The 14276-nt window shown below is 49.3% G+C and overlaps 1 protein-coding gene across 1 annotated transcript in view; it reads right to left on the bottom strand.

Annotated features, from left to right (window-relative positions):
* Positions 1-14276, bottom strand: part of ITGA11 (integrin subunit alpha 11) — a 127574-nt gene that overhangs the window by 92061 nt on the left and 21237 nt on the right. Inside the window, exon 2 of the mRNA XM_022579891.3 lies at positions 3807-3918. Within this exon, the coding sequence (XP_022435599.1) occupies positions 3807-3918 (112 nt within the window). The remainder of the gene's footprint in view (positions 1-3806; positions 3919-14276) is intronic.

The raw sequence follows: 14276 nt of genomic DNA, 5'->3' as shown, positions 1-14276 counted from the left end.
AGACAAACACACACAAATAAACCTCAGAAAAGTAGGAACAGAAGAAAACTTTCTTAATATGAAGGTATCTACAACAAACAAATCAATAAACTACAGTTAACATCTTATTTAATTCTGAAATATTGAAAGTTTTCCCTCTAATAAGGGAAGCAAGAAAATCATGTTTGGGATCACAACTTCTATTCAATCATGTACTGAAGGTCCTGGCTATTGCAATTAGGCAAGAGAAACAGAAATAAAAGCTATGAAGGTTGGAAAAGAAGAAATAAAGTAATTACTTCAGATGATCTGCTTGTATACATAGAAAATTCAAAAGGATCCACAAGCAAACTATTAGAAATAATAAATGAATTTAGTAAAGCTGCTGGATATAATGTAAATATACAAAAGTCAATTGTATTTTTCTATACTAGCAAAAGATTGGAAAATGAAATAAGAATATTCTATTTTAGGGACTTCCCTGGTGGTACAGTGGTTAAGACTCCATGCTCCCAATACAGGGGGCCCAGGTTCGATCCCTGGTCAGGGAACTAGATCCCACATGCATGCTGCAACCAAGAGTTTGCATGCCACAACTAAGGAGCCCATGTGCCACAACTAAGGAGCTGGCAAGCCGCAACTAAAGGAGCCCGTGAGCCGCAACTAAGGAGCCCACATGCCGCAACTAAGGAACCGGCGACCTGCAACTAAGGAGCCCCACGAGCCGTAACTAAGGAACCTGCCTGTTTCAACTAAGACCTGGCACAACCAAATAAATAAATAAATAATAAAAAGAATATTCTATTTTTAATTAGCATAAAATATTGAGTACCTAGGAATTAATATAATAAAAGGTATGCAAGAGTTTTACACTGAAAATTTCAAAGCACTGTTGAGAGAAAAATTTTTAGAAACTAAATAAATGGAGGGATATACATGTTCATGGTTTGGAAGACTCAGTATTATCAAGATTTCAGTTCTCCCCAAGTTGATCTATAAATTTAATGCAATCCCAATCAAAATCTCAGCAAGTTTGATTGGGGAAATTGACAAGCCTATTCTAAAATTCATAAGGAAATAGAGAGGACCTAGTATAGCTAAAACAATCTTGTCAAAGAAGAACAAAGATGGAGAACTCACACTAACTTCAAGACTTGCTTTGAAGCTACAGTAACCAAGGCAGCTTTCTATTCTATGGAGTAGAATAGAGGCTAGAAATAGACCCATACATATAGGGTCACCTGATTTTCAACAAAGATGACACTACAATTTAGTGGGGAAATAGTCTTTCAACAAATGGTGCCAGATCAATTGGATATCCATATTAAAAAAAAAAACTTAGATCTTTATCTCACATCTCATACAAAACTTAATTTGAGATGAATCACTGACTTAAATAAGAAAGCAAAATCATCAAACTTCTGGAAGAAAACAGAGGAAAATATCTTCATGATCTTGGGAGAAGCAAAAATTTCTTAAATGGGACACACAAGAAATACTAACCATAAAAAAGACAGATAAATCAGACTTCACTAAAATTAAGAACTCTGTTCATAAGAAGATACCATTAAAAGAATGAAAAGGCAAGATATAGACTGGGAGAAGTTCTTTGCAATGCTTTTCTCTGACAAAGGATTTGTATTTAGAATATATTTTTTAAAGTCCTATAAATCAATAAAAAGACACACAACATAATTTTAAAAATGGGCAAAAGACTCAACTGGACACTTCACAAAATGGGATACCAAAATGGCCAATATATTTACCAAAGGTTACTCAACATCATTAATCATTAGAAAAATGCCAATTAACCCCACAATTAGATACCACTACACACCATCAGAATGGCTAAAATTAACGACTGATAATACCAAGTGTTAGCGAGGATGGGAAGCAACTAGAACTCTCATGTTACTAGAAGAATTTAAATTGGTAAACCATTTGGGGAAAAAATGCTTGGCAGGTCCCACAAACATATACCTTCCCTTTAACTCAGTGATTCTATTCCTGAGTATATACCAGATAAAAATGAGTGCATATGTTCATCAGAAGACATGTATAGGAATGTTAATAGGGCTTCCCTGGTGGCGCAGTGGTTGAGAGTCCGCCTGCCGATGCAGGGGACACGGGTTCGTGCCCTGGTCCGGGAAGATCCCACATGCCGCGGAGCGGCTGGGCCCATGAGCCATGGCCGCTGAGCCTGCGCGTCCGGAGCCTGTGCTCCGCAACGGCAGAGGCCACAATGGTGAGAGGCCAGTGTACCGCAAAAAAAAAAAAAAAAAAAAAAGAATGTTAATAGTATCTCTACTTGAAATAGCCAAAAATGGAAACAATCCAAAGATCCATCAATAGTAGAATAAATAAATAAAACGTGGTGCATTGCTACCGTAGAATATTACACATCAGTGAAGAAACATCAAGTATGAAACATTCAACAGTAATAGACATAATGTTGAGTAAAACAGGTCAGGTACAAATGCGCACTTAATGTGTGATATCATCTATATGAAGTTCAAAAACAGGCAAAATCAATCTATGGTGATAGGAGTCAGAACAGTGGTTACCTGGAGCGGTGGGAGGCACAAGGAGCTTTCCAGGGAGCTGGAAATGTTCTATATCATGTTCTGGGAGGTGATCACAATGGCCATATACATGTGTAAAAGTTCACCGGTTTGGACAGTTAAGGTGCCTATGCTTTACTGTATCTAAGTTATACCTCAGTCAAAAGATAATAAGATACTCCTTCACAAAAAAATGTATGAGAGAATTTGTCAGATCTGAGTGGTAGGGTAGGGTGAGTGGGGAAGGTAGGAGAGGACATCACAGGAGGAAGGAACAGCATGTGCAAAGCTCTGGAGAACTGGAAAAACGGAAATAATGCAATGTGGTAGAGTGTCGAGCGCAGGAAAGGAGGTGGGGGAAGCAGAAGGAGAAGAGGGTGGGAGGGTAGGCAGAGGCCAGATTGGGAAGAGGGCAGGTAGGACATTTATCGTCAGTGTTCACATGGTCCCTTGACTCGGCAAGGGCTTCTAAGGGCAAATCAAAGGGCTAGTCCTTTCCATCTCAGGAAGGAAGGAAAGCCTTGCCTTCTGACAGCTGAAAACCAATCAGCAGAAGGAGAATGGCAATGAACAGTACACGTGCATGAGGGATCTTACTGGGGCGATGAAAATGTTCTACAACTGAGGAACTGCACAACTTGGTAAATTTACTTTAAAAAAAATCACCGAATCGACACTTGAAATGAGTAAATTATATAATATGTAAAATATAATCCAACAAAGTTATATTAAAAATCAGACACGGACGCTTCCCGCCTCTTGATCGCCCCCGTCCCAGAGGGGTCCTTGGGATCTCTCTGGCCCTCTCCCCGCCACTCAGCCTTGTTCTCACTTCCCTTTGCCCCACTGTTCGTGTATTTTAGGTTTGAGCACACTCACATCTGTCCCCTCAGAGACATCCCGCTCCCCAACAGCTCTCCCAGCCGCCAGGACCAGAGGCACTGCCCCCACTGATGAGACCCTGAGGCCCTGAGAGGGGATGGGAGGGGCTCATTATTGGTTCTAGGTGCCTGCTACTTGTGCTGTCCCATAACCCGGAGAAGGAGGGGTGCTCATTCCCATTTCTCAAATGAGAAGATCAAAGCCTGTGAAATGAGGTGCTCATGATTTCATGGACAGGGGCAGATCCTAGGCAGCCCCTGACCTGCCACGACAAGAAGTCAAGTCCCCGGCAAGTCTACACATGAGGGCCAGTGCGGCCAGCCGATGGAGGGGCTGGGTGCGGGGCAGTGCAGGGCTACGGTGGAGGCGGCAGCTCTCACTCACCACTTCTTGCCGCTGATGTCATGCTGCTGCACCGTGTAGCCAAAGAAGGCGGCTCTGGAGCCGGGGATGACTCGGGGCTTCTTGATGTCCATGTTGAAGGTGTCCGTGAACCCTGGGTGGGGAGGAGAGGAGTCAGGCAGGTGGAGGTCCAGGGTCTTGGCTGTGGATGGAGTATGTTCCCCTATTCCTGGGGAGCCCCAGTTCCTGTTTGGGGAGCCAACAGTCTGATGGGAAAGGCCTAGCCACTGCCCTGGGGGAGCCAATCTGATAGGGGAGGCATAGGCATAAAACCTACTCTTAGAGAGACCAGGCGGGTCTGAAGGGGAAGACCCAGTCCCTTCCTGAGAGAATTCCTGCTCCCACAATGAAGAGACAGTCCCCATCCCCCTCCATCACTCCTTCCTCCAACCCTGCTTCTTCTAGCTTCTGCTGGTCTCCTCTTCCGTTTGTTTTTTTTTTCTCTTTTCCCTCCTCTCTCCTCCTTCACTCCCCAGTCTTCCCTCTCTTTCTCCCTTCTCTCACCTCTGCCTGCTAAAGAGTCACGGAGCTGATTTCCCACCTCTCTCGCCTCCCCCCACCGCCCCACCAAGCCTGAGGTCCTAGTGGCCACGGCTCCAGCGCTGCTGGCTGACCACCTCCTTCTGAATCCACATGCAAAGCTCCACCTGGCACACTGCTCGGCTGGAGCAGCTGAGGCAAAGCAGAGAGAAATTCCCGTAACCCTTTCACCTTGGCCCCTAATCGGTCAATTAACCGATTCCACCTAGTGGAAAGCCTTGGGGCAAAGAGCTTTACCCCTTTGGCATTCTTGTGCTGAATCACAAGAAGTAGCAATTCACACTTGTATGCTGCTTAGGGTTCCGGGTCTCCTCACATTTGCCACCATTTACCCTCACAGGACTTGGGGGGAATGGGCAGGCATCATCCACATTTGGCAGAGGGGGGTTGAGACCCAGAGAGGTTAAGAGGCTGTCCAGGGGTACACAGTGGGTGAGCAGCAGCATCAGAGCCAGGACCTCAGGTACCTGCTCTGCGACTCCTTCCCTCCACGAGGCATTTTCAGGCACGTCTGGCCTTGTTACGTATCAGTACCCACCGGACCACCAAACTTGGGACCCATGGGATTTAAGGGGTGGGATCCTACCATGAGCCAAAACTCTCAGACAAGTGAAAGCCAATCAGCAGAACAAAACAGTGGACAGAATATCATTGTTGTTCCTTTCATGTGTAGGGCACTTTATAAATTTCACAGAACACTCACATACCTGCTATCATCTGAGCTCCACTACAACCCTGTGATGTGGGCAGCAACGGGAAAGCCGAGGGTCAGAGAGGTGAACTGACCTGCCCAAGGTCCCAAAGCCTGCTGGATAGGGACTCTGAATCTGAGGCTAGTACCCTTGAGCATCCCTCTGTCCTTCCCTTGGCACGGACCCCCTGAGTCTGAGTGTTCAAGAGTGATGCCCTGGAGCATGTACTTGAATAAGGCCTACTGTACAGGCAGGAACAAGAGGTTTCTTCTACGCTTTCTTTTCTGCTCAGCAAATGGATACAGTGGCCAAAAATTCCATCATTATAGAGTCCCAGAATTAGAGTCCCCTGAGGTAACGCTAGAATACCTTAGATTAGGGATGTTAGACATGTGTTCTCACTCATCCATGTCAATTGATTATTACTGTTGCCTGGAGCACTGAGTTAAGAAGGATTCTGAGGTCAAGTCTGGGCTCAGTGGGCAAGACTAGTGTGATCAGTGATCAGTACATGCTGGGGATACAGGAGCAGACAGTGACAGCGAGTGGCTACGTAGCCGCCAACCCTGTCTTCATGATTGCTAATCTGCCACATGAACTTAGTGTCATAGCCCTAAGTGGGGGTGGGGGAAGAAGCGTATGTTATTTACATACTCTTATTTACAAAGCCCAGCCCACGAATGGACTTACCAGCCTGGTTAGAAGCAGGCAGCCTTGGGGAAGAGGGGCCTGGTCGGGTGAGCGCAGAGGGATGAAGGGGCACAGGTCCTTGGCCAATGAGGGCATGTCACAGAGCAGAGAGAGATACTAGTGTCACCTGTGTACAGCTGGGAGGTGGACAGAGAGAGGTCAAAGAAGAAGTGGAGTTGCAGACGAGGAACTCTCCAACTCTGTCCTAGGAATGGACACACACACATGCACACGCACGTATGTGCACAGAGAGGCACACATGCGCATGCACACATGCCCACACACAGACACACATCCATGCACACACATGCACAGGCCACGCACATTTCCTGACTGGGGGGCAACACTTTATCTGGCTCCCTGGTGCCCCCTGGAGATGTCCCCTGGTGGTCCTTGGTCCTCCCTTTCCTGCATCTGAGCCCAGCAAAGGGAGGTGACCTTGACAAGAGGAAGGCATGCTGGGCAGTCAAGAAATCCAGACCCACCCGCCACTCCCAGGCCGACAAGGGGGTGAGGGCCAGTGAAGCTAAGGCCATAAATTGTGTCTTCAGGGCCTTCTCTACCATCAGTGCTTCTTGGGCAAACATGGCCAGAAGGATCCTTCCAAGACCTGTCAGATCCAATCACTCCTCAGCTCCATATGCTTCATCATTTTCCCACCAACGCACAGTCAAAGCCGAAATCCTTACCTGCAAGGCCCTGCATGATCCCACCCGGTTCCCTCTGCCCCTCATTTCCTGTCCTCCCCCTCCATCCCTCTGCTGCAGCCACTCTGTCCCCCTTGCCGTGCTTAGAATGTGTCAGACCCATCCCCACTTAGCATCTTTGCCCTGGCTGTTCCCTCTGCCTGGAAAGCTGCTCCCTGGGTCATCCGCAGGGCTCACTCTCTCAAGTCATTCGGGTCTCTGTTTCAATGCCATATTGTCCCTTACCAGGACACCCTGTCACTCTTATCCCCCTTATTCTTCTTCACTTGCCCTCATAGCACTTATCACTAACATGTCACATATTTATCTGTTTATTGTCACGTGGCTGATATTCTATAATATTCTTATGTCTTCTAAGTGCCGAGAGACGCTGCTCACTGCTGTATCCTTACCGCCTTGAATAAAGATCTAGCTCAGAGTCAGCAGTCAATAGATACTGAATGGTTAGAGACCAGGACCCACATTTGGCTGGGACGCTCTCTCCCCTCAACGAGCAACAGGGGAAAAAATATTCACTGAGCACTGATATGTTCCAGGCACTATTCTAGGTATCTCACCAGTAATTTTATATTACTTAGTTAAATCTCACACCAACCCTGTGAAGTAGATATTATCATACCTCTGGGAGGTTAAGTAATTTGCCCCAAATCACTCAGCTGGGAGGAGGTTAGAGCAAGCCCATGATCAGGTAGCTTAGGGCACTGGGGTGATGTGCTACCCCTGGGAGAGCAGCTTTTCAGAGAAGGACCCACTGGAGGCAGGGAAAATTCTTTTCAGAGAAACGGGTCTTTCCTCTTGCCCTCAGGTCCCACACCTCCTCTGTCTCTGGGTTTGGTTGGGGGCAGTAGATGGGAGAGGAGGCCGGCAGCCCTGTGCTCCTTCCCTCCCTCAGGGGGCTTTGTCTAGGCCTAGTCCTGTCTCCCCCAGTGTCCCCACCTCTCAACCCCCTGGACAGGATTAGTGAAATCTGGCCACAGGGAAGAGGACAAAAGCTCTCAGGGACGGGGCATTAAGTTACAAAGTGCTGGTTTCTTCCCCGAGTCGGCATTTGCTTCTGACCAAACCGAACCAACCAGAGAATGGATTTCCTAAAGGTGATGTCAAGTCTGACACCCTGACCTTGGCTCCCGACAAGATCTCTGGCCCGTTCCCCTGATGGCAGGTGGCTTTCATGCTCGGGGAATGTGCTCTTCTCAGAGATTTATGAACCCCAAATACCAATAAAAGAAAACAAAGTTGTTTTTGATGGGAGTAAACAGGCCGACTGCAGTGACAGTGGGAGCCTGGTTGGGCAGCTTGCCACTTTACTGGCCCTTGATATTGATGACAGGGGGGGAAGAAAACCACAGTTCCTGGCCTGCTCTCCTGTGGACTATGGCCAAAGTTACATCAGCTGCTGATTCCCTTTCTCAGAACCTTATCTTTTAAAAAAGCATTAGCCAGTCCCAAGAGAGCACTGAAACCGCAGCCTGATGTTTGAGCATCGCTTGATCTCAAACCCACCACTCCAGGCTAAGGTAGAGGCTGCTGTGCTATCACCGGGCAGGCTGGTGACAGTCCCAAATGCTGAGGCACACTGGCCAACACGGGTCTGGAGTGCCTGTGGACCCAACAGCTCCACAGGGAGTGCTCACTAGAGCTCAAGGAGACTCCGCTGAGCATCCCTGATGGGCTGCTCCACCCTCTACCGGTCACACCCCACACTGCTGCCACTAGCTTCCCAAGGATCTGGGGAGAAAGTCCGAAGTCTCCATGTGGCCCCATGGCCCTCAGAGCATCCCTAGCCTGTCTCATCAAGTTTTCCTCTGGCTCCCTGCTGTCCAGGCCCCGGGGCCGCCTTTCTGCTCCTTAGATGCACCTTGCTTCCTCCCATCTTGGGGCCCTTGCACGTGCTATTTCTTCTGCCTCAGCATCTCTGATGAACTTCTCATCACCTTCTCATCACACATTTCTCAGCACAAATGTTGCATTCTTGACCCCTCCCCAGGAAGCTTCCCTGACCCACCCACCCCCCGCCCCATTACATCAAATTTTGCCTAGTGATCTCAATGTGAGAAGCCTGGCTCCAGCATTCATTGACTAATGGGTGACCCTGGGTCAGGGACTTCTCTGGTCCTCAGTTAACTCTTCTATAAAATGGGAATAATAATACCAACCTCAAAGTGTGGTGGACAAAAGTGAATGCAGTGACTAACCTGTGGCAGTGCCTGGTCCATGGAAAGCACGCAGCAGATCTCGGTCAGTTGGAACTGAATCAAGATTCCCTGCTCTCTGAGCTGCCTCAGTGCCTTTGCCCGTGCTGTTCACCCTGACTGAAGGCCTTTCTTCCCTTCTTCTCAAACATCAAGGCCCAGTTTTGATGACACCTCTGCTACAACGTGTTCCTTCCTCTGGGTTGCTCATAGCTTCTGTTGCTTTCTACCATGGATTACAGTAGTTTCCACATCTTCCCTGCTTTCTTATCCAGCTACACACTATTCAGGGCAACATTCAGGAGTAGCTTTGTATATTTTTATCTTTGCTCTGTGCCAGGAATATGCAGAGAGACTTGCCTGATGGATTTCTCACCCTCTGAGAACCTGTTCCCAGAATCAGTACCTGTTGGCCTCTTCTTCCCTTAGTTTATTTCCTAGCTTTCTGATTGGTACGGACAGTCCCTTACCATTTAGATAACGGTAATAAAAATTATAGTGTACATGCACAGAGAACTCACTAGGCACCGGGTACTGTTCTAAATTTATTTAATCCTCACAACAGCCTCTTGAAGTAAGTATACTATTATTCTCACTTTACAGGTGAGGAAACTGAAGCACAAAGAAGGCAGGTAACTGGCCATGGTCACGCAGCTAGAAAGTGGCAGGGTCACACTCTGAGGCCTCATCGGTCCTGCCCTGGGCTGCCCGCCACCATCAAGCCTTCCTCCCCACTTCTGTCACTCGAGCTCCTCACTGCCAGGCTAGCCCTCCTCCCTCCCACCCTTTCTTAAAAACTCACCCATCCTGGGTCCCACGGCCTCAGATCCTGCTCGCTAGAGAACTGACAGGTGCATCCCTGATCACAACAGGCGGAATACAGGGGACCAGGTGTGCCAGAAGGACACAGCCAGAGTCCCAAGGACCTTGAAAATCTGGATGAAGCACCAGATTTGACAGCAGGAGGAAGCTACTCTGGGGAACCTGAGAGTGACCATCTTTCAGCCGCCTTCCATCTGCCAGGCCGCCAGGCTTCTCTGGGTCCCGCTTTGGGTTGCAGACGTACATTGTGTAGGCAAGAGGTCTCATTTTCCTTGGATGGTGGGAGCTGGGATGGCGGCCAGGGAGGCTGAAATAGTATCAGAACTCTCTCGTGTTATCTCCCTCTTCCCAGTTTTACATGCCCCTCAAGAATCTTCATGTCTAAAAGCAAATCACAGATAGGGAGGGGCAGGGGACAGGAGAAAAGACCCTGACAAAAGAAAAGACCCTAAGCAAAAAGAAATGGTAATGTGGACCTCCTTCTGCTATGCAAAACAAAACCACACATTCCAACCTGCGGTGGGATGAGCTGTAGATGCCTGGCTGATTTGCATCCTCTGCATTGCTGCCCCTCCTGCTGTGGCAAATAACGAAAGCTTGGTGGTTCTTGATCTGCCGCCAGCCCTTCTTACCTGAAGCCATTGTTTCAAAGACAGGCATCTAAGAAGGCAATGTCAGGTTTGGGGGCATTGCTGGTGAGGCGCGAGGGCCCCTCACCCCCGTCTAGGCCCTAGTGAGGCACTAGTGAGATATGAGAGAAGAGGTGGGGTGTGGGGACAATGCGGTCCCCTCATCAGAGAAGCTTCTGCCAGTTGAGGGAGGAAGGCCTCCACTGGAGAGGAGGTGGCTCCAGGTCAGGGAGCCCTTCGGCTCCTGGGATCCTGCCCTTGGGGGCCTGCATCCCTCACAGAAGACCTAGTAACTATGCCCTCCCCCAGGAAGCCTCTGGAGGGTGGGCTCTGGGCCCTGCCCTTGAGAGCTGCTGGGCCATCAGGGGAATCACACTGGATTGTGAGCTTCTTTCTGCCTATACCTCCACTCATGGAGGAATGAATACTTGTGAAGTTCAGTGAATGCCTGTTAAGGGTTGGGGTTAAACCTCTACACTGAGCAGAGTGAATTCCATACATCTTCTCCCCATCCCAAGACCCCAAGCAATGTGAGGACAAGGCCTGGGTTTCACTTATCTCTTCATTCCCACTGCAGGGTTTGGGACACAGAGATGCTCAGTAAAATGTGTTGAACTAAAGTAGAAGATTCACCTCTGACTAACAACAATAAACAACGCCTATGAAGCATCCCCACTTAACGCTGGGCTGGGCCATATGAGGCAGAAATTAAAGTGTGCCTGTTTCCAGCCAAGGTCTTAGGATGCCTTGTCTGTTTCTGCTTGCCCACTTGCACTTCGGCCATCAATGAGAGAAGTATTTGCTCAGTCTGGCCCACTGATCCCAGGAAAAGGATGAGAGATATTTGGAGCTGAACTGCCCTAGCCAAGCCCGGCTGGAGTCAGCCATCCCGCACATACATAAGCAAGCCCCATGAGGCCAGCAGGGCTCTCAGTTGAGCTTAGCTGAGGTCAGTTGACATCCAGCTGACCCAGTCACATGAACTAAATAATTATTGTCTGTCACTCAGAGTTGGGGGGATTATTTGTTACATGGCATTATTGTAGCAATTGGTAACTGACTCAGTCTGGCTCTTAAATCAGCGCTCCCCAACCTTTTTGGCACCAGGGACCGGTTTCACGGAAGACAATTTTTCCATGGACGGCGGGGAGGGGGTGGATGGCTCAGGCGGTAATGCAAGCGATGGGGAGTGGCTGATGAAGCTTTGCTTACTCGCCCACCGCTCACCTCCTGCTGTGTGGTCTGCTTCCTAACAGGCTAAGGACCAGTACCGGTCCTTGGCCTGGGGGTTGGGGACCCCTGTCTTAAATGATGGACAATCAGGGAAGGGGAGGAATAATTACACAATGGGGACTCATGGTTTCTGGGGTGGTAACCCAGTCATTCCCTTCTCAAGAGCTCATGGGGAGGCCTGGACCTAGCGTGTCAGGGAGCAGAGCGGCCTAGCAGGCAGGTCATGACTTCTCCTGCCTGAGCCATGCACCAAGAGCCTTAGAGCTGGGCTGTCCTGCCTCATTGGGACATAGGAATGGCAGACACAGGAACAACAGACATACAGACAGACCCCTAGCATCAATGCTGGGCTCAAGGGCCCTCCCGTACCTCATTTTCTCTCTGCCCCATGGCCAGGGGACGTGAACCCTGGACAAGTTAACACAGGGTCAAAAATGGTGTGCAGCAAATATGTTATCAGGGAAGGGTAACTTATTAGGATTTTGTTTTCAAGAGCAAACAGGGATCTTATAGATCCAATAACCTAGTGGTCTCAAAACTTTGTTTTTCTGCAGTGAATCCCACCTTTTAGAAGCAAAATCTATACAATGAAAAGCAGACACAGGAAGCTGAGGTTGGGGTTAAGGATGGGGGATAAGGAAACTCCCCACCTGCAGTGACAAGCCTAAGACATTTCTTTGGAACCCTAGGGTGTCCTGGAACATAGTTTGAGAACCACTTGATTGGGTTTAAGACCCTTGTTAATGAGAGAACTCAGGCTGGGAGAGGGGTGGGGATTTGTCCAAGGTCACCATGCCCATCTTTATTTACCACCACTGCCTCTGTATACCCCTGCTCTACAGTCCTTCACTTCCACGAATGTCTATTTGGGGCTACGACGCTCCAGGTTCCATGCTGGGTAGTAGGGTCATGACTTGTGGTCTTCAGAATCTGCAGCCACATGCGTGAGCCAACAGACATGTTTGCATGTCACCAGAACCCAAAGTGAAGCCCAGAGAAGGCTGGACCAGGGCAGGGTGACCTGCGTTCTAATCTCAGCTTTGTCAGTAAATTGGCCGAGTGTCCATGGAGAGTCACTATGGCTTTCTGGGCCTCAGTGTCCCCATCTGTCAAATGAGAGGGTTGAGCTCTCTGCTACTAAGGCCCAGCCCTGGCACATGTCAGAGAGGTTCTCTAGAGCAAACACACAGCCAGCTTCCAGTTGTTGGCACACGAGCATCTGTCTTGAGTCTCCACAAACAATTTAGAATTGGAGGCCAGGCAGTATGGAGGAATGCAAGCTCATCTTAATGTCAGTCGAAGCCAAACACACTTAGGAAGGGGAATTCTCCAGGCAAAAATGATCATATTTTGCATTCCCAAGCCAAAAAGAAAACTGTCATCTAATGCTCTGTATTATCCAGGCCCCAGCTCCCTCTCTCCTTGCCTGAACCGTGGAGACCTGGCCTCAGGGCCCTGCTTCCCTGGCTGTGGCTTCTGGGCACACCCAGATGTCAAAGGGACGAAGGCCTTGGTGGGGGTCCAGGCAATGTGATCACCTTTCCAAGAAAGCCCAGCCTCGTCCTGGAGCTGAACTGTGCTGCTAAAACCTCAGCGAGGAAATTTAGAGCTAGTGGGCAGGGGGCACCACAGTTCCCTTCCAGACTTGTCTTGTTTCAAAAATTGAGGATGCCAGTGGTATGCACTGAATCCTTGAGTACATGGCTATATGGCCTTGGAGTGACCAAAACTTCTCTCTCCCTGGGATCTTCTAGGCTTGGGAGCCATGATCCCTTAGTAGGGAGACATGGCTGGAGGACCACTGCCAAGGTCAAAGGCCAGAGGATGGACTCCTGACTTTAGGACAGCTGATTCTAGGACTCAGAAAAGGGGACATGGGACTACAATGCCCACCTCCTGAGAGCTAGGGCTGCTGTGATGAGTAGAACTAGGTTGGGCACCAGGAGACCTGGGTCCTCCCCTGGGTTCTGTCACTGACTGGCTGAACCTTAAACAAGTTACTTCTCCCCAGGCCTTAGTCTCCAATATAGAAAAGGAGGAAGCTAGACCAGGTGGTCTGAAAACCTTAACAGTCAGGATGTTCTGAGTCTGTGTCACCCTTCTCCTCTGGATTCATTTCCAAATTCATCTCCCTTCGGAGGGGAGGAGTAGGCAGTTGAACACTGGGGCACCCCAAGGGGGCAAGCAGAGGGCCATTGCCCCTGCAGGTCTCTATCAGGCTGGCTGCCAGGACCGGGGCCATTCCCTCCCTCCTCTCTAGCACTTGGGTCCAACACAAGTGCCCCTCAGCTTCAAGCCACTTACGAAAGTGAGCTGTAACACCCTCCCGGCTGCCCCCCAGTGGCTTAGCCCTGAGCTGCCACTGCCCTGCTGCTAGAACTGGGGGCCATGATCGGGCGGGGGCTGGTCTGGTGATATCAAGCCAGTTCTTACCACGAGGCCCTGCTGCCCCCCTGGTGCTTTAGAGCAAACCTGCCCACACTTGGGTCTCCCCAGGAGAGAGACAAATGCGTCCGCCCTACTCTTGGCAAAGACCACCCTGTTTCCTAGCTTCTCTATCAACTTAATCAGCGTCTGACTCTTTTACACAATGACTGCCTTCTGGGTGTGGCTTCATGTCTCTCTGCTAACTGGTCATTATCACACGGCCTTTTTCCTCAGAAGGAAACGCTACGGCGTCTACCCTGCTTCATACTCCTCCAACCACTAATAAACGCTATGGAGTCTACCCTGCTTCATACTCCTCCAACCACCGTTCTTCCTTCTCCTTCCCTCTGTTGAAGAAGCAGGAGAGAACCTGATCTCTGGATGGGCTCTCCTATCCTTGGCTCCCCTAGCTTCACGCAGGTCAGAACACGGCTCACTGGCAGCAACTGGTGTGTGCGTGTGTGTGCTGTGTGTGCATGCGCGTGCACATGTGGCCAAGGGATTAGCCAGAGAGGACAGG

Source organism: Delphinapterus leucas, chromosome 2 (genome assembly GCF_059928025.1).
Source record: "Delphinapterus leucas isolate spDelLeu-1000000601 "Yukka" chromosome 2, BTC_Dleu_Yukka2, whole genome shotgun sequence".
NCBI classification, from domain to species: domain Eukaryota; kingdom Metazoa; phylum Chordata; class Mammalia; order Artiodactyla; family Monodontidae; genus Delphinapterus; species Delphinapterus leucas.
Note: the sequence above shows the minus strand (reverse complement) of the source record. Positions and strands in the feature narration are given on the sequence as shown.